The sequence below is a fragment of the Bufo gargarizans genome, chromosome 3 (genome assembly GCF_014858855.1).
Source record: "Bufo gargarizans isolate SCDJY-AF-19 chromosome 3, ASM1485885v1, whole genome shotgun sequence".
Lineage (NCBI taxonomy): Eukaryota > Metazoa > Chordata > Amphibia > Anura > Bufonidae > Bufo > Bufo gargarizans.
This window is the reverse complement of record NC_058082.1, coordinates 568794084-568807699: the sequence shown is the minus strand read 5'-3', so window position 1 is coordinate 568807699 and position 13616 is coordinate 568794084. Positions and strand designations below refer to the sequence as shown.

General features: G+C 47.7%; 1 protein-coding gene across 1 annotated transcript in view; it reads right to left on the bottom strand.

The window, feature by feature from the left end:
• LOC122931839 (myeloperoxidase-like) overlaps positions 1 to 9181 on the bottom strand; it is a 75252-nt gene extending 66071 nt beyond the window's left edge. The window contains exon 1 of the mRNA XM_044285894.1: positions 9142 to 9181. Within this exon, the coding sequence (XP_044141829.1) occupies positions 9142 to 9181 (40 nt within the window). The remainder of the gene's footprint in view (positions 1 to 9141) is intronic.
• Between the last annotated feature and the right edge of the window lie 4435 nt (positions 9182 to 13616).

Sequence of the window (13616 nt, the reverse complement as noted above, 5' to 3'; positions counted from 1 at the left end):
GACCTCGTGACATGCTGTACAATGCTACTACGGTGGGAAGCGGTGAACAAGACGGAAGAGAAGGCGGCATTGTGACCTAACATCTATGGGGAAAATAAGGTACCTTATGAGTTACATCTGTTAGGCACGTGGGACGCCACGCTAGCCGACTGGTAAATACCAAACTGATACACAGGATTTAAACATACTGGATTGAGCCATTGCACTTTACCACACTCATTTTTGAATAAATAAGCTAATAATATGTGGACTGAGAGCCTGTTTCCTGCCATATGACATACCGACTCCTACTTATAACTGCAAATACTGTGTAACAACTAACAGACACTGACCAACAAACACTTATCAGCAGCACGTGTACAATGAGGAACAGCACCATCTGGTGGTGAATAGATGCAATAACTTTCGTACTTATCAGTAACACATGCTTATTGAAGAACAGGTGCAATTACATGTGCCAAATAGAAAATATTGGAGTTTGAAAGCTGCTAAAGACTGCCATCTAGTGGTCAACAAAGAGACTGCATCATTTCTTTTATATATTTATTTGATATATTTTTAATTTTTTAAATTCTAACCTAGAGGTTTACTTATTCTGAATTTTCACATGCGTTTTTATTAAATATAGTGTTAATAAAATGCAATTAATTATATCAGTTACCCGTGCTCTTTTGCTCTCTGGTGCACGAATGATGCGAGTGCCTGACTAATATTTTACAAAATTTTAAAAAAAGTCACAAATAATTGCGCAAAAATGACGTGTGTCAAAATTTGAAGCTTTTTAATGCCACTCATTTAACCCCTTCAACCCCGGGCCTGTTTTCACCTTCCTGCCCAGGCCATTTTGTGCAAATCTGACATGGGTCACTTTATGTGGTGATAACTTTAAAACGTTTTTACTTATATAGGCCATTCTGAGATTGTTTTCTCGTCACATATTGTACTTCATGACAGTGGTACAAATAAGTTTAAAAAAAAAGCATTTTTATTCATTAAAAAATACCAAAAATGCAGAAAATTTTTCAAATTTACAAATTTCAATTTCTCTACTTTTATAATAGATAGTAATACCTTCAAAAACAGTAATTACTTTACATTCCCCATGTCTGCTTCATGTTTTGATCATTTAAAAAAAGGCATTTTATTTTTTGGGGACGTTAGAAGGCTTAGAAGTTTGGAAGCAAATCTTGACATTTTTTGGAAAATTTCCAAAACCCACTTTTTAAGAACCAGTTCAGGTCTGAAGTCACTTTGTGAGGCTTACATAATAGAAACCACCCAAAAATGACCCAATTTTAGAAATTGATGGAAAATGGAGATGAAAATGGAGATGAAATTTCTGAATTTTACTTTTTGGGCAGATTTTACATTTTAATCAATTTTTTTACAGTAGCAAAGCAAGGGTTAACAGCCAAATAAAACTCAATATTTATTACCCTGATTCTGTGGTTTACAGAAACACCCCACATGTAATCGTAAACTGCTGTATGGGCAAACGGCAGGGCGCAGAAGGAAAGGTACGCCATATGGTTTTTGGAAGGCAAATTTAGCTGAACTGGTTTTTAGATGCCATGTCCCATTTGAAGCCCCCCTGATGCACCCCTACAATAGAAACTAAAAAAAGTTACCACATTTTGGAAACTACAGGATAAGGTGCCAGTTTTATTGGTACTATTTTGGGGGTACATATGATTTTTTTATTGCTCTATATTACGTTTTTTGTGAGGCAAGGTAACAAAAAAATGGATGTTTTGGCACCGTTTTTATTTTTACAGAGTTTACCTGAGGGATTAGGTCATGTGACTTTTTATAGAGCAGATCGTTACGCACGTGGCAATAACTAATATGTCTACTCTTCTTATTTATTTAAGTTTTTCACAATAATAGCATTTTTTAAACCGAAATAATGATATTTTAGTGTCTCATAGTCTGAGAGCCATAGCTTTTTTATATTTTGACCGATTCTCTCAGGTAGGGTCTCATTTTTTGCGGGATGAGGTGACGGTCTGATTAGTCTATTTTGGGGGGCAGATGCCTTTTTTATCACTTGCTGTTGCAATTTGTGTTATGTAATGTGACAAAAATTCCTTTTCTTTTTTACACGGTTTTTATTTTAGATTTTTTTTACGGTGTTCACCTGAGTGGTTAGGTCATGTGATATTTTTATAGAGCTGTTTGTTACGGACGTGGCAATACCTATTATGTATACTTTTTTATTTTTTTCCCTTTAGCACAATAATAGCAGTTTTGAAGCAAAAAATAATCATATCTCCATAGTCTGAGAGCCATAGCTTTTTTTTAACCGATTCTATTAGGTAGAGTCATATTTTTTGTGGGATGAGGTGACGGTCTAATTGGTACTATTTTGGGGGGCATACGCCTTTTTGATCACTTGCTGTTGCAATTTTTGCGATGTAATGTGACATAATTATTTTTTTTACGGTGTTCATCTGAGTGGTTAGGTCATGTAATATTTTTATAGAGCTGTTTGTTACGGACGTGGCGATACCTAATATGCATATATTTTTTAATGTATTTGACTTTAGCACAAAAATAGCAGTTTTGATATGTTTTAGTGTCTCCATGCAGTTATTATGTTTTAGTGTCTCCATGTTCTGAGAGCTATATTTTTTTTTTTTTTTGGGCGACTGTCTTAGGTAGGGGCTCATTTTTTGCAGGATGAGGTGATGGTTTTATTTATACAATTTTGGGGGGCATACGCCTTTTTGATCGCTTGGTGTTGCACTTTTTGTGATGTAAGGTGACAAAAATGGCTTTTTTTACACTGTTTTTATTTTTTATGGTGTTTATCGGACGGAATTTTATTAAAACCCTTTTTTTTTTTACTTTTTTTACTTTACTTTATTTATGACATTCAGTTTTGGGGGTCTGAGCCCCTCTGCAATGCATTACAATACATCTGTATTGTAATGCATTGCCTGTTAGTGCATGACACTGAGTCTTACACTAACAGGTTGCCTAGGAGACCCAGCGTGAGGCTGGATCTCCTCGGCTCCCGTAGAAGGCAGTTCCCGATGCCGTGCAAGGCATTGGGCAGCCTCTGCACGGCATCGGGCTGCCTTGTGTCGCATTGGGTCCCCGTCACAGCAGTGCGGGTACTCGATGCAATCGTTCACCTGACACAAACTTCTTCTATGTCGCGGTCAGCGCGGACCGCAGCATAGAAGGGGCTAATCCGTCGTCATCGGCTTTTACAGTGATGCCGGCGGATACAGCAGGGGCCCGGCTACCACGGACTGCCGGGCCCCTGCAGTGATCGCGCGCGCACTGCTCCGGTGCCCGTGCGATTACTATGACATACTAGTACGTCAAACTGTGGGAACTCAGTGGTTCCCATGACGTAACAGTACGTCAAAGGTCTGGAAGGGATTAATACATTTTCCCCTCGGTAAGCTATTTATTAGCATTATTTTGATAGACTACAGTACAAATAAGTCACGGAGCAATACGAATGCTTGTAAAATTTACATTGTTCAGAAAAGTAATAACATTTCTTTAAAAAAACTGGTCTTATTATTCGATTAGATTGCATTATAATGTAACACAATGACATGGAAAAAAATTACCTTGAATGGAAGTTGGATTTGACTGTGCCAGGAAACATGCTAGCAGAAATACAGCACAAATATGTCGATGATTCATTTTAAGACTCCTGGAAAAAAAAATACTATAAATTAAAACATTCATTTATGAGTGATATATGTAGAAGATAGTGTGTGAGATATATATAGATATATACATAATTATGGAAGATATTGTAAGTATGTATAAGATTCTCTCTTACCTCCCTCCTAAAAGGTAAAAGCTGTTACTGAACAGCTGCAATTTATAGTAATGGCTGAGTACTGTCCCTGGACACAGGTACTCCCCATGGGCAGGCCTAGTAATGTTGCAGCAACTATTGATGAGATCCTGTCAAACACAAAATTATTGTTAAAAAAAAGAAGAAATACCTAAGAAACCTTACAATGCTTTTTGTATCTAGATAACAATCCAGAGGGTCGTGTGCCAGTGAACTCTAAAAATGTAAAAAAAAAATGTTTTATGTTGCAATATTTGATTTACAGAAGGAAGTATTTGCATAAATAGAAAAATATACATCTCAGCCCAGACACACACACACACTAGGGCTGGGATAGCTGTTATACGTACCTTTAATGAACCCTGGGAAAATTTGCACCATGCTTTCCAAGACATTGATGGGGCAGTAGATAAATTCCCTAGGACTTCTAAAAGTGCTGCCATCAGAAAATGTGGCTGTCCCTGGAAGGAATAACGCAATGACAATTATACTGTCATTGAGTAATAAGCTCGTCCATTTGATGACAGAACATAAAGATATGCACTGGTTTTCTGCCATGAAAAAGTAAAACATTTTGGTGCACGTTGTTTGCGCCCAAAACTTTGCAACTTTTTGTGAGTTTGCACCACTCTTGCCACTTTTGAAGAGTGGATAGGAAAGTGACCATGGTTATCTAAGTTAATTAGCTGTATGCCAGATTTATCAACTGTGAATTTGTAAAAAAACAGGAAGGCCCTTTTACAATGGTTCAATGGAGCAGGCAATTGTCAGGAAGGAAGTGTTCCTTCCCGACAGCTGTCTACTCGTCAGTGGAGGCAAAAGCTGTATTTATATGCAGCAATCCCCTTTACTGTATGGAGACGAGTGATCGCTAGGGTTATCAGTCATCCCCATACAGATTCATTGTTTCTGGGCAGCAGAGTGCTGTTTAGACAGCTTGATCTGCTACTCAAAAACAATGATTTAGCCACATGAAAGATTGTTTCGCTCTTTCATCAGGTGATTGGCGGCAGATTGTCGGGAACGAGCCTTAGACATACAGTCAGGTGGTGTAAACATTTATTTTTACGCCAGCACAGTGTAGAGGGGTGGCATGAAGAACCTTTAAACAAAATTGGTCTTTGTAAAGATGAGCCAAATTTATCAAACTGCACAATGTTCGATACATTTGGCACATATTATATCAGTGCAGACTCAAGGGGACTTAAAGATGTGATCGTTAGATTGCTTGTCCCGTCGATTGCTGTGACTTACCATTGCAGCCTATGCCTGTGGCTTCTCGGATCCTTTAGAGAGATCAGGGCTACCAGAGAGAATGAATGGCTTCCCAGATCTCAGTGCACAGAAGCCATTCAGGCATCAGTAGTGTCGCACTCCCAGGGAATGCCCTTTCAGACACAGTGGTCACAACTGACACAGTATCTGTGTAACGGTCACGTACACACACACATAGGGGGGAGGGAAGTGACCACTGCGCTCCACCCTCACCCCTGGCCCTGCCTACTTGCCTCGCAAGTCCTAATGACAGGGGACAACTGGATGGCAATCCCTAGCTTGGAATAAGTGCATGGACAACAAACAGACAGACAAACAACAGAATGTGAACGGACCGAGTCAATACCAGGAAAGCTATGAAGTACAAATGGAGCAAGCAGAGAATAGTCAGGAGAAGCCGGGGTCATAAATACCAGGAGAGCCGTGAAGTACCAAAGGAGTCAGCAGAGGATCGTCAGGAGGAAGCCAGGGTCAGAATACCAGGAGAGCAGCAAAGTACACAAGGAGCAGGCAGAGGATCGTCAGGAATTCAGCAGGAGGTAAGTACACAAGGAAAGACAAAATCGCAGATGGAACCTAAATAACAGGCAATCTGTGGCCAGCAGACTGCCTGTTTAAATAGGGAGTCAGAGGGGTCATGGAACGTGGCCAGCGTCACATGACACCACACAGACTACACAGCCGAGCGCCGAGTGATCAGCTTGGTGCTAAGCCCTAAAACCATTCGCATGAATGCACATAGATGCACGAGGGGCGCGCATAGTATTATCAGGAGCGCGGGCGACGCTGGACGCGCTAATGATGCGTGTGCGCTCCGGACGTGCCCGCCTCCTAGATGGCGCCGTGACAATCTGATAGATGTGACCACATCTGTATTGGCAAGTTGCTGGTCTGGAGCATTCAGGCATGTGTTAACACAATGCCAAGGAGGAAAGACTTCATCAATGAACTTAGAGAAGTAATTGTTGCTGCCCATCAATTTGGGAAGGGTTATAAGTAGTTAATGACGTGGACTTCTATCCGAATTTCAGGAAAATTTTGATTTGTCACGAAGCCGAATTTCCTCCTGCTTTGTGGTAACGAATAGAGATGAGCGAACTTCTGTTTTAAGTTCGGCGTCTAAAGTTCGGCTTCCGGTTAGCGGAGAATCCCGATCTGGAACCGGATATGGATTCCGACTTCCGTTGTGGTCCGTGGTAGCGGAATCAATAATCGGCCATTATTGATTCCGCTACCACGGACCACAACGGAAGTCGGAATCCATATCCGGTTCCAGATCGGGATTCTCCGCTAACCCGCCCCCGAACTTTAGACGCCGAACTTAAAACAGAAGTTCGCTCATCTCTAGTAACGAATCAATTTTTCCTGAAATGACAAGGTGAGTATGTATTTTTATTTGTTTTAACCCCTGAAAGACGTGAATGTCAGATACCGCGATCAGTGTTGAACACAGCAACTGATAGTTTCAATGATGGGGAGGCGGCGCGATCGCCGTTCCTCGTCATTGTATCCGCTACATACAATGGAATGCGATTTGTGACAAAGTAATAAAAAATGAATCAGATTTCTTTGTGAACTTCGGCGAAGAAGCCAAATCAAATTTTTTGATAACTTCACTTATCTCTAATTATAAGGCAATTTCCAAACTTTTTGAAGTCTATAATCATTCTATAGTGAGAAACATTATTCACAAGTGGAAAACATTCAAGACAGCTGCCAATTTTCCCAGAAGTCAACGTCCTAGCAAATTCACCCAGTGGCGTATCTCCAATGGAGGCAGACCAAACAGCTGCTATGGGAACCGTGGGAATTGAGACCCACACCAAACCAAAGGCCCTGCCCCCTAATTACATTCAATACAGATTTTCGTTCAGCTCTTGTCCAGAGTCCCTGTCATCAGTGCAGAAAGCTAAAAGACCTGTGATGACGTCATCATAGGTCCTGTACTATCTAACTACACAGATAATGGTGTAGTTCCCAGGTTAGAAAGGCACATCTGCCACAACCTATGATGACATCATCACAGATCCTTCAACCCCTAACAGCATGGAGAAGATCTGCAAGATAAGCTCTTCATTGAGACTAGAATAGAGTGATAAAATGAGGTTCTTTCCTTTTCTCTTTATTTGTTCTCCCACATTCCTTTTTTTCCCCTCAGAAGTAGTACCTAATGCATCATTGGTTCTCATACCTCAAAAGTGCCACATTATACATTATAACGGAGTACCTCATATATTGTACTGCAGATAGCTACACTGCATTTATTATAACTCTTATTATCTGGCCATCAGCAACATGTGACCTGTGATGTCTCACCTACTTTTATCCACTCTTATACTTTTACCCATAATTTTACTCCATTCTACCAGAAGTCTTTCTCCCTCCATCTCAAGCACTACTGCTCCTGTCCTGCTAATCCCAAATCGTGTTGAGCGCGAATATTCTAATCGTGAATTTTTATTGCGAAAATCGGCACTTTAGAATATAGTGCTATATCTTTGTAATCGCAAATATTCTAGATTTTTTTTATCACTAGATAAACCTATAATCTTTTTTCACTTATTGTATATAGCTTCTCTTTATCCTTATTATGCTATCTATCATCCATACCTTCTTTTTTATAGTTATTATTTTACCTATCATTAATAAGTGTAAGGCCGATTCATTGGCCTGTATTTGTGGGAGGGGCTTGGCCACCTACTTCAACGGCCGGCGCCCTCCCACAAACGTACGTAGTGCAGAGTCCTTGGAAGCGTGCGCTCGTACCTGGCAGTCGTCTGGTGGATTTGGTAAGTGCAGGCAGTGCGATGGTCGGCCCTTTGGTATGTAGGGGCCGCCATACGCTGCGTCTCGTTCACCCCTCCTGCAGCGTTCCACATGCGGCACTTTGTCAGCCGCCGGGAGGAGGGGGGGGAATGCAGCCGCACTTACGGCACCCCCCTCCTTCGCCGCCCAGGCTCACGCTCGGCACCGCTCTCCGGCGGGGGGCGGAGCCTGTGGTCACATGAGGGCCAATTCCCCGCCCGCTCCCGCCCCCTCTTCACGGCCGGTACACAGCCTGCGCTGCCTCGCTCCCTCACCTAGTGGGCAGCGCAGCCAGCTGTGGAGCGCCGACAAACACATTTGCCAGGGGGCGCATTTTTCTCCCCACGCGGTGGGGATGCCCAGCCGGCGGGGGGCGGCCCCTCATGGAGCAGGGGGGCTCCCCTGCACTGGGCACCCCATCAGGGAGTGGTGCGCCCCCCACGTGGCACGTCTCACACAGAAGGGGGGAGGCACGTCTGATTAGGCCTCCCCCCTATGCCAGGGGGCAACTCCGTTTCCCCACGCGGTGGAGGTGCCCAGCCGGCGGGAGGCGGCCCCCCATGGAGTAAGGGGGGCACCCCCGCACTGGGCGCCCCATCAGGGACGTGGTGCGCCCCCCACGTGGCACGTCTCACACAGAAGGGGGGAGGCACGTCTGATTAGGCCTCCCCCCTATGCCAGGGGGCAACTCCGTTTCCCCACGCGGTGGAGGTGCCCAGCCGGCGGGAGGCGGCCCCCCATGGAGTAAGGGGGGCACCCCCGCACTGGGCGCCCCATCAGGGACCGGTGAGGCCCCCCACGTGGCACGCTTAGCCTCGGCAAGATGGGGCCCCCGTCGCCAGGGGCCCCCCTGGGCCGACCTCATGCCTGAGGGCTGCGCTGCTCCCCACGCGGCAGGAGTGCTCAGCCGGCGGACGGCGCCACCCAGGGACAGAGAGGGCCCCGCACTGAGCACCCTGTCAGGGACATGCGTCAGCTCTCCACGTGGCACTCGTTTCATGTTTGCGGGGGTTACCAGCCGTTGCCAATATCCATCCCCACGTGGTTCATGGTACCAGGGAACTCCGCGTTCCCCACGCGGTTACCATGGAACACAGCGGTGCAGGCAACGGCTCGCTCCTCGCTCACGTAAAGTCTGGCACGGGCCGCCGTGCCGCTTAGATAGGTAGGGGGTTTCTTTCCATCAAAAAAAAAAAAAAAAAAAAAAAACACACACCTTCTCCCATCAGTCACCATACCTCCCCTCACGTACACGTCCTGGCATCGAGCCTCACGCATTGACTGGTTTCTTTTGCATTTGTTCCGTTGTTGTTTTCCAGGTTCTGTACAGTGGTTAGTCTGAGAGAAGTTGGTGGGATCTCAATTGATTTTCCTTGGCTACCAAGGTAGTGAGGTACACGTCGGGGGATGGGAAGTGCTTGGCCGCAGGCCGGGGTCTCATGTGTTTTTTTTTTGTCAACGTACAGGTCTATTTTTTTCTTTCTTCATTTCATTTCACTTCCGTCAAGTCAGTACATAGGGATTCTCAGTTGGTAAGTACGTCGGGTCTCCTTGCATGGACTCCCGGGTGGCGGTTCCTGGCCATTCCTTCACGGCTCTTCTGGTTCAGTGTGCATACCTCACGGCAATTGTTCACTTTTCGGTACATGGTTAGACAGCTGCACGGGTGCCGGCGACCATCAGGCTAGTCGGTCATGTTACATTACTCTTTTCACAGCCGTTATGTCACGTGCTTCGGACATTGTAGACGCGTCGGTGGACGAGGTCGTGGCACAGGCATCCGAGAGGGGCAGCTACACCGTCCCTACGCGATTGGACAATTCCTAGGCTGATGGCGGAGTTGACAAAGCGGGGCGTTCCTTTCCCGGCAACCGCTAGGAAAGCTGAACTGTATCGGCTGTGGAGAGACTCCCTGGCATCCAGCGCCAATGATCCCCCTGCAACTACGATGCAGACATCGCTAACTCAATTACACGTCATGCTAAACAACTTGACGTCGGCCGTCACATCCATGCAGGCGAGGTTGGAGTCCATCGAGGCTCGCAGCACAGTTGCACCAGTTTCCTCCCTCGAGGTTCCGGTCGCCTCCACCTCCGCCACAGCAGACATTCGTTCTGCCCAGTCCGTCCCCAACGTGACTCCCTCCCACTATGTCCCGCTCAACATCAGGAAGGACATCCTGGAGGGTAGGGATGTCAATCTTGCGTCTCTACTGATCGCATCTAGGGACCTCTCTGATAATAGGGTCATAGCTTGTGGAGAAGTGTCAGTGGTATTGAGGAGCCGCGACCACCGGCTCAACCGCAAATTGTCCATCCCGGAATTCGTTATGGCATTTAGTCTCTTCAGGGATGTCATTTGCACTGCCAGGCCGGACAGGAGGGAGGAACTAGACCATTATCTCTTCAGGGTCACAGAGTTGGGTCATAGGTACGGAGGAACCGCGTTCTACGACTACCACTGCTCATTTGCAGCTAAGGCGGCAGCGGCTCTCTCCCAGTTTCAGCACGTCACTGACTGGTCCAACCTGGACACTGAGCTTTTCTGCAGACACTTTGCAGGTCTGAAGGCTCCCTCCTGTTCCGCCTGTCAATCTATCTTCCACTCGGTTGAGTGGTGCGACAAGTCCGCCGTCAGCACGGCGTCCTACCCCTCCAGCTCGGCAGCTGGTCCTCTTGAGGTCTTCAGGCCCCCCAGCTCAGTAGACAAGCTGGGCCGGCCCATCATTCAGCTTGGTAGGGCACAGATATGCAACAACTTTAACTACGCCTCTTGTAATTTTGGGCAGTGCCGGTTGTTGCATATCTGTACCAATTGTTTCAGGGCTCACCCCCGAGTAGCTTGCTCATTAAAATCCGTAAAAAGCTACATGAGTGTGGTCAATATCAGCCGTCTACAAGAATTCTTGCGAGGCCACCACAACCCTGGGTTTGTTCAGTTCCTGGTGACAGGATTTCACGAGGGTTTCCACACGGGACTGATCACGACTCCAGAGTCCACACACGAGTGCAAAAATCTTCAGTCAGCCGAAAGAAATCCCGCCTCGGTAGACGCACTCATAGAAGCTGAGTTGAGCAAGGGGTTCTTAATCGGTCCCTTTGGTGTGCCCCCTTTTCAACGCTGGAGAGTCAGTCCCGTGGGGGTAGTCACAGGCAAGTTCAGCGGGAAGGAGAGACTCATTATCGACTTATCGGCCCCACACGGCTCCCAGGTCCCCAGTCTCAACTCCCTTATTCCTTCGGAGGAAGTGGGCATGAGATATGCCTCAATAGACCAGGCTATCGCTATCATCATGAAAACGGGCCCAGGGTCCTGGCTGTCCAAAGCCGACATATCAGATGCCTTCAAGTTGCTTCCCATCATGCCAGCCCTCTGGCAGTGGCACGGCATCAAGTGGAAAGGCCTGTACTACTTCTCCACTAAGCTCACCTTCGGGTCCAAGAGTAGCCCCTGGCTCTTCGATCAGTTGGCTCAGGCACTCCACTGGATCCTGGAACACGTAGTCCTCTGTGAATTTGTCATCCACTACCTGGATGACTTCCTGCTGATTGAGAGGCCAGGGGCACTCCCCCTAGGGCTGGGCAAGTTACTCAGGTGCTTTTCCCAATTAGATGTCCCGGTGTCCCCCAAGAAAGTAGAAGGCCCGGCCACAGTCATCACCTTTCTTGGCATCGAGTTAGATTCCCAGCGCATGCTAGCTAGATTGCCCGAGGACAAGTTAACGAGGATTAGAGGAGTCATTCACAGGTTCGCAGTCACGACCGTGGTCACTAAAGCGGACCTTCAGTCTCTTCTGGGCATGTTGAACTTCGCCATGCGCATCATCCCACAGGGCAGAGCTTTCATATCCCGCCTACTCGCGCTCTTGAGTTCCGCCCCAGAACAGGACAGCCCGGTGTGCTTGGACAGTCTAGCCCTAGCGGACCTCCACATGTGGGATCATTTCCTGAGCCACTGGAACGGGGTCTCCTTGTTTGTACCCGAGCTGTCGTGTCAGTCACCTACAGTCTTTTCAGATGCAGCTGCGGGCTCAGGGTTTGCCGCCATCTTCGGCACCCACTGGGTGGCAGACGCATGGCCTGCCGAGGTGGGACAAATCCCAGGCTTCCTCCAGACCTCGGCGCTGTTCGAGCTGTACCCCATTGTGGTAGCCGCCCACATTTGGGGCAAGGTTTGGGTACGTCAGTCTGTTCTGTTCGTGACTGACAACACAGCCGTAGTGGACATTCTCAATAGTGGACTGTCAAAATCCAGCCAAGTCATGTGTTTTCTCAGACGGCTGGTGCAGCTCTCCCTGCAGCACCACTTTCATATATTTAGTGCGCACGTGCCAGGGGCGCAGAACGGGGCTGCTGACGCCTTGTCGAGGGCTAACTTCTCCCGTTTCTTCCAGATAATGCCAGAGGCAGATGCGACAGGCGCCACCATCCCTCCTCTCGAGTCCTTAAGGCTAGTGTAGCCGATCACCTTGGGACGGCCCACGCTCTAATACGCCATTCCCTCTCGCCTAACACGACCAGGGCGTACAACACCGGGTGGAAGACGTTCTGCAAGTTTCGAGGAGAATGTCCTCAGGAGGACTCCAGTTTTCCAGAGTACATCTTGGCGTTCATCGGGTATTGCCACTCTGTACGCAAGCTCTCCCACGCTACAGTAAGGTCATACCTGGCGGGAGTGCAACACTTTCTCTCTCTTGGCAACCCCGAGCTAGCATCAGTGTTCACCTTACACACTGTCAAAGCCGCCCTCAAGGGTTTGAGCAAGTGCGGGCCTCAAAGCCAAACACGCAGGCAGCCGGTCACCGGCCCTCTTTTCCGCAAACTGTCTGATGCCTTGGACGGTAATCCTTTCGGGGTTTTGGCCAGCCTGGTACTTAAATCCGCCATCTACTTGGCCTTCTACGGCTTCCTGAGACCTGGGGAGTTCACCTGTTCACCAGGCAGCGACAATTTCCTCACGGTCAGCCAACTGGTCCAGAACTCCGACGGGTTCACTTTGCTCCTCAAGACGTCCAAGACCTCCCAGTGCGGACCCCCTGTCCAGATATCCTACTTTCCCACAGCACATCAATGGTGTCCCGTCACGGTGCTTCGTCGGTTGCGGTCCGCCTTGTCCGGGGCCGGGCCGAACAGTCCTCTGTTACCCTTCGGGGTGGTGCCGCTCACCACCCAGCAGTTCATATCCCACGTCAGGTCACTAGTGGCCAGCACGGGTGGCGACCCTGCCACCATTTCGGGTCATTCGTTCCGCATAGGCGCGGCATCCGCGGCCTCCAAGAACCGAGTGCCTGCACATGTCATACAGAGGCTGGGGCGTTGGCACTCGTCTTGTTTCAACCGCTACATACCACACCCTGAAACCGAAATGTCGGCAGCCTTTCAAACTTTAGCTTTGTAACATCTTTTGCAATAAAACTCTTCTGCCTACCAGTATGTCTTTTGCCCTCTTTCAGGCGTCCCTCCACGACACGGTCACGGCACAACTCTGACCGCTTAGGGGTAGGGTAACTCAGGTAGGACAGACACGTACTTGGTTGCCACGACCACAAGTGTAAGGCCGATTCATTGGCCTGTATTTGTGGGAGGGGCTTGGCCACCTACTTCAACGGCCGGCGCCCTCCCACAAACGTACGTAGTGCAGAGTCCTCCCTCCCACCCACCCTTTTCTCCTGTTACTCTCAAAGGGGATGCCCTCTTTCAGGCGTCCCTCCACG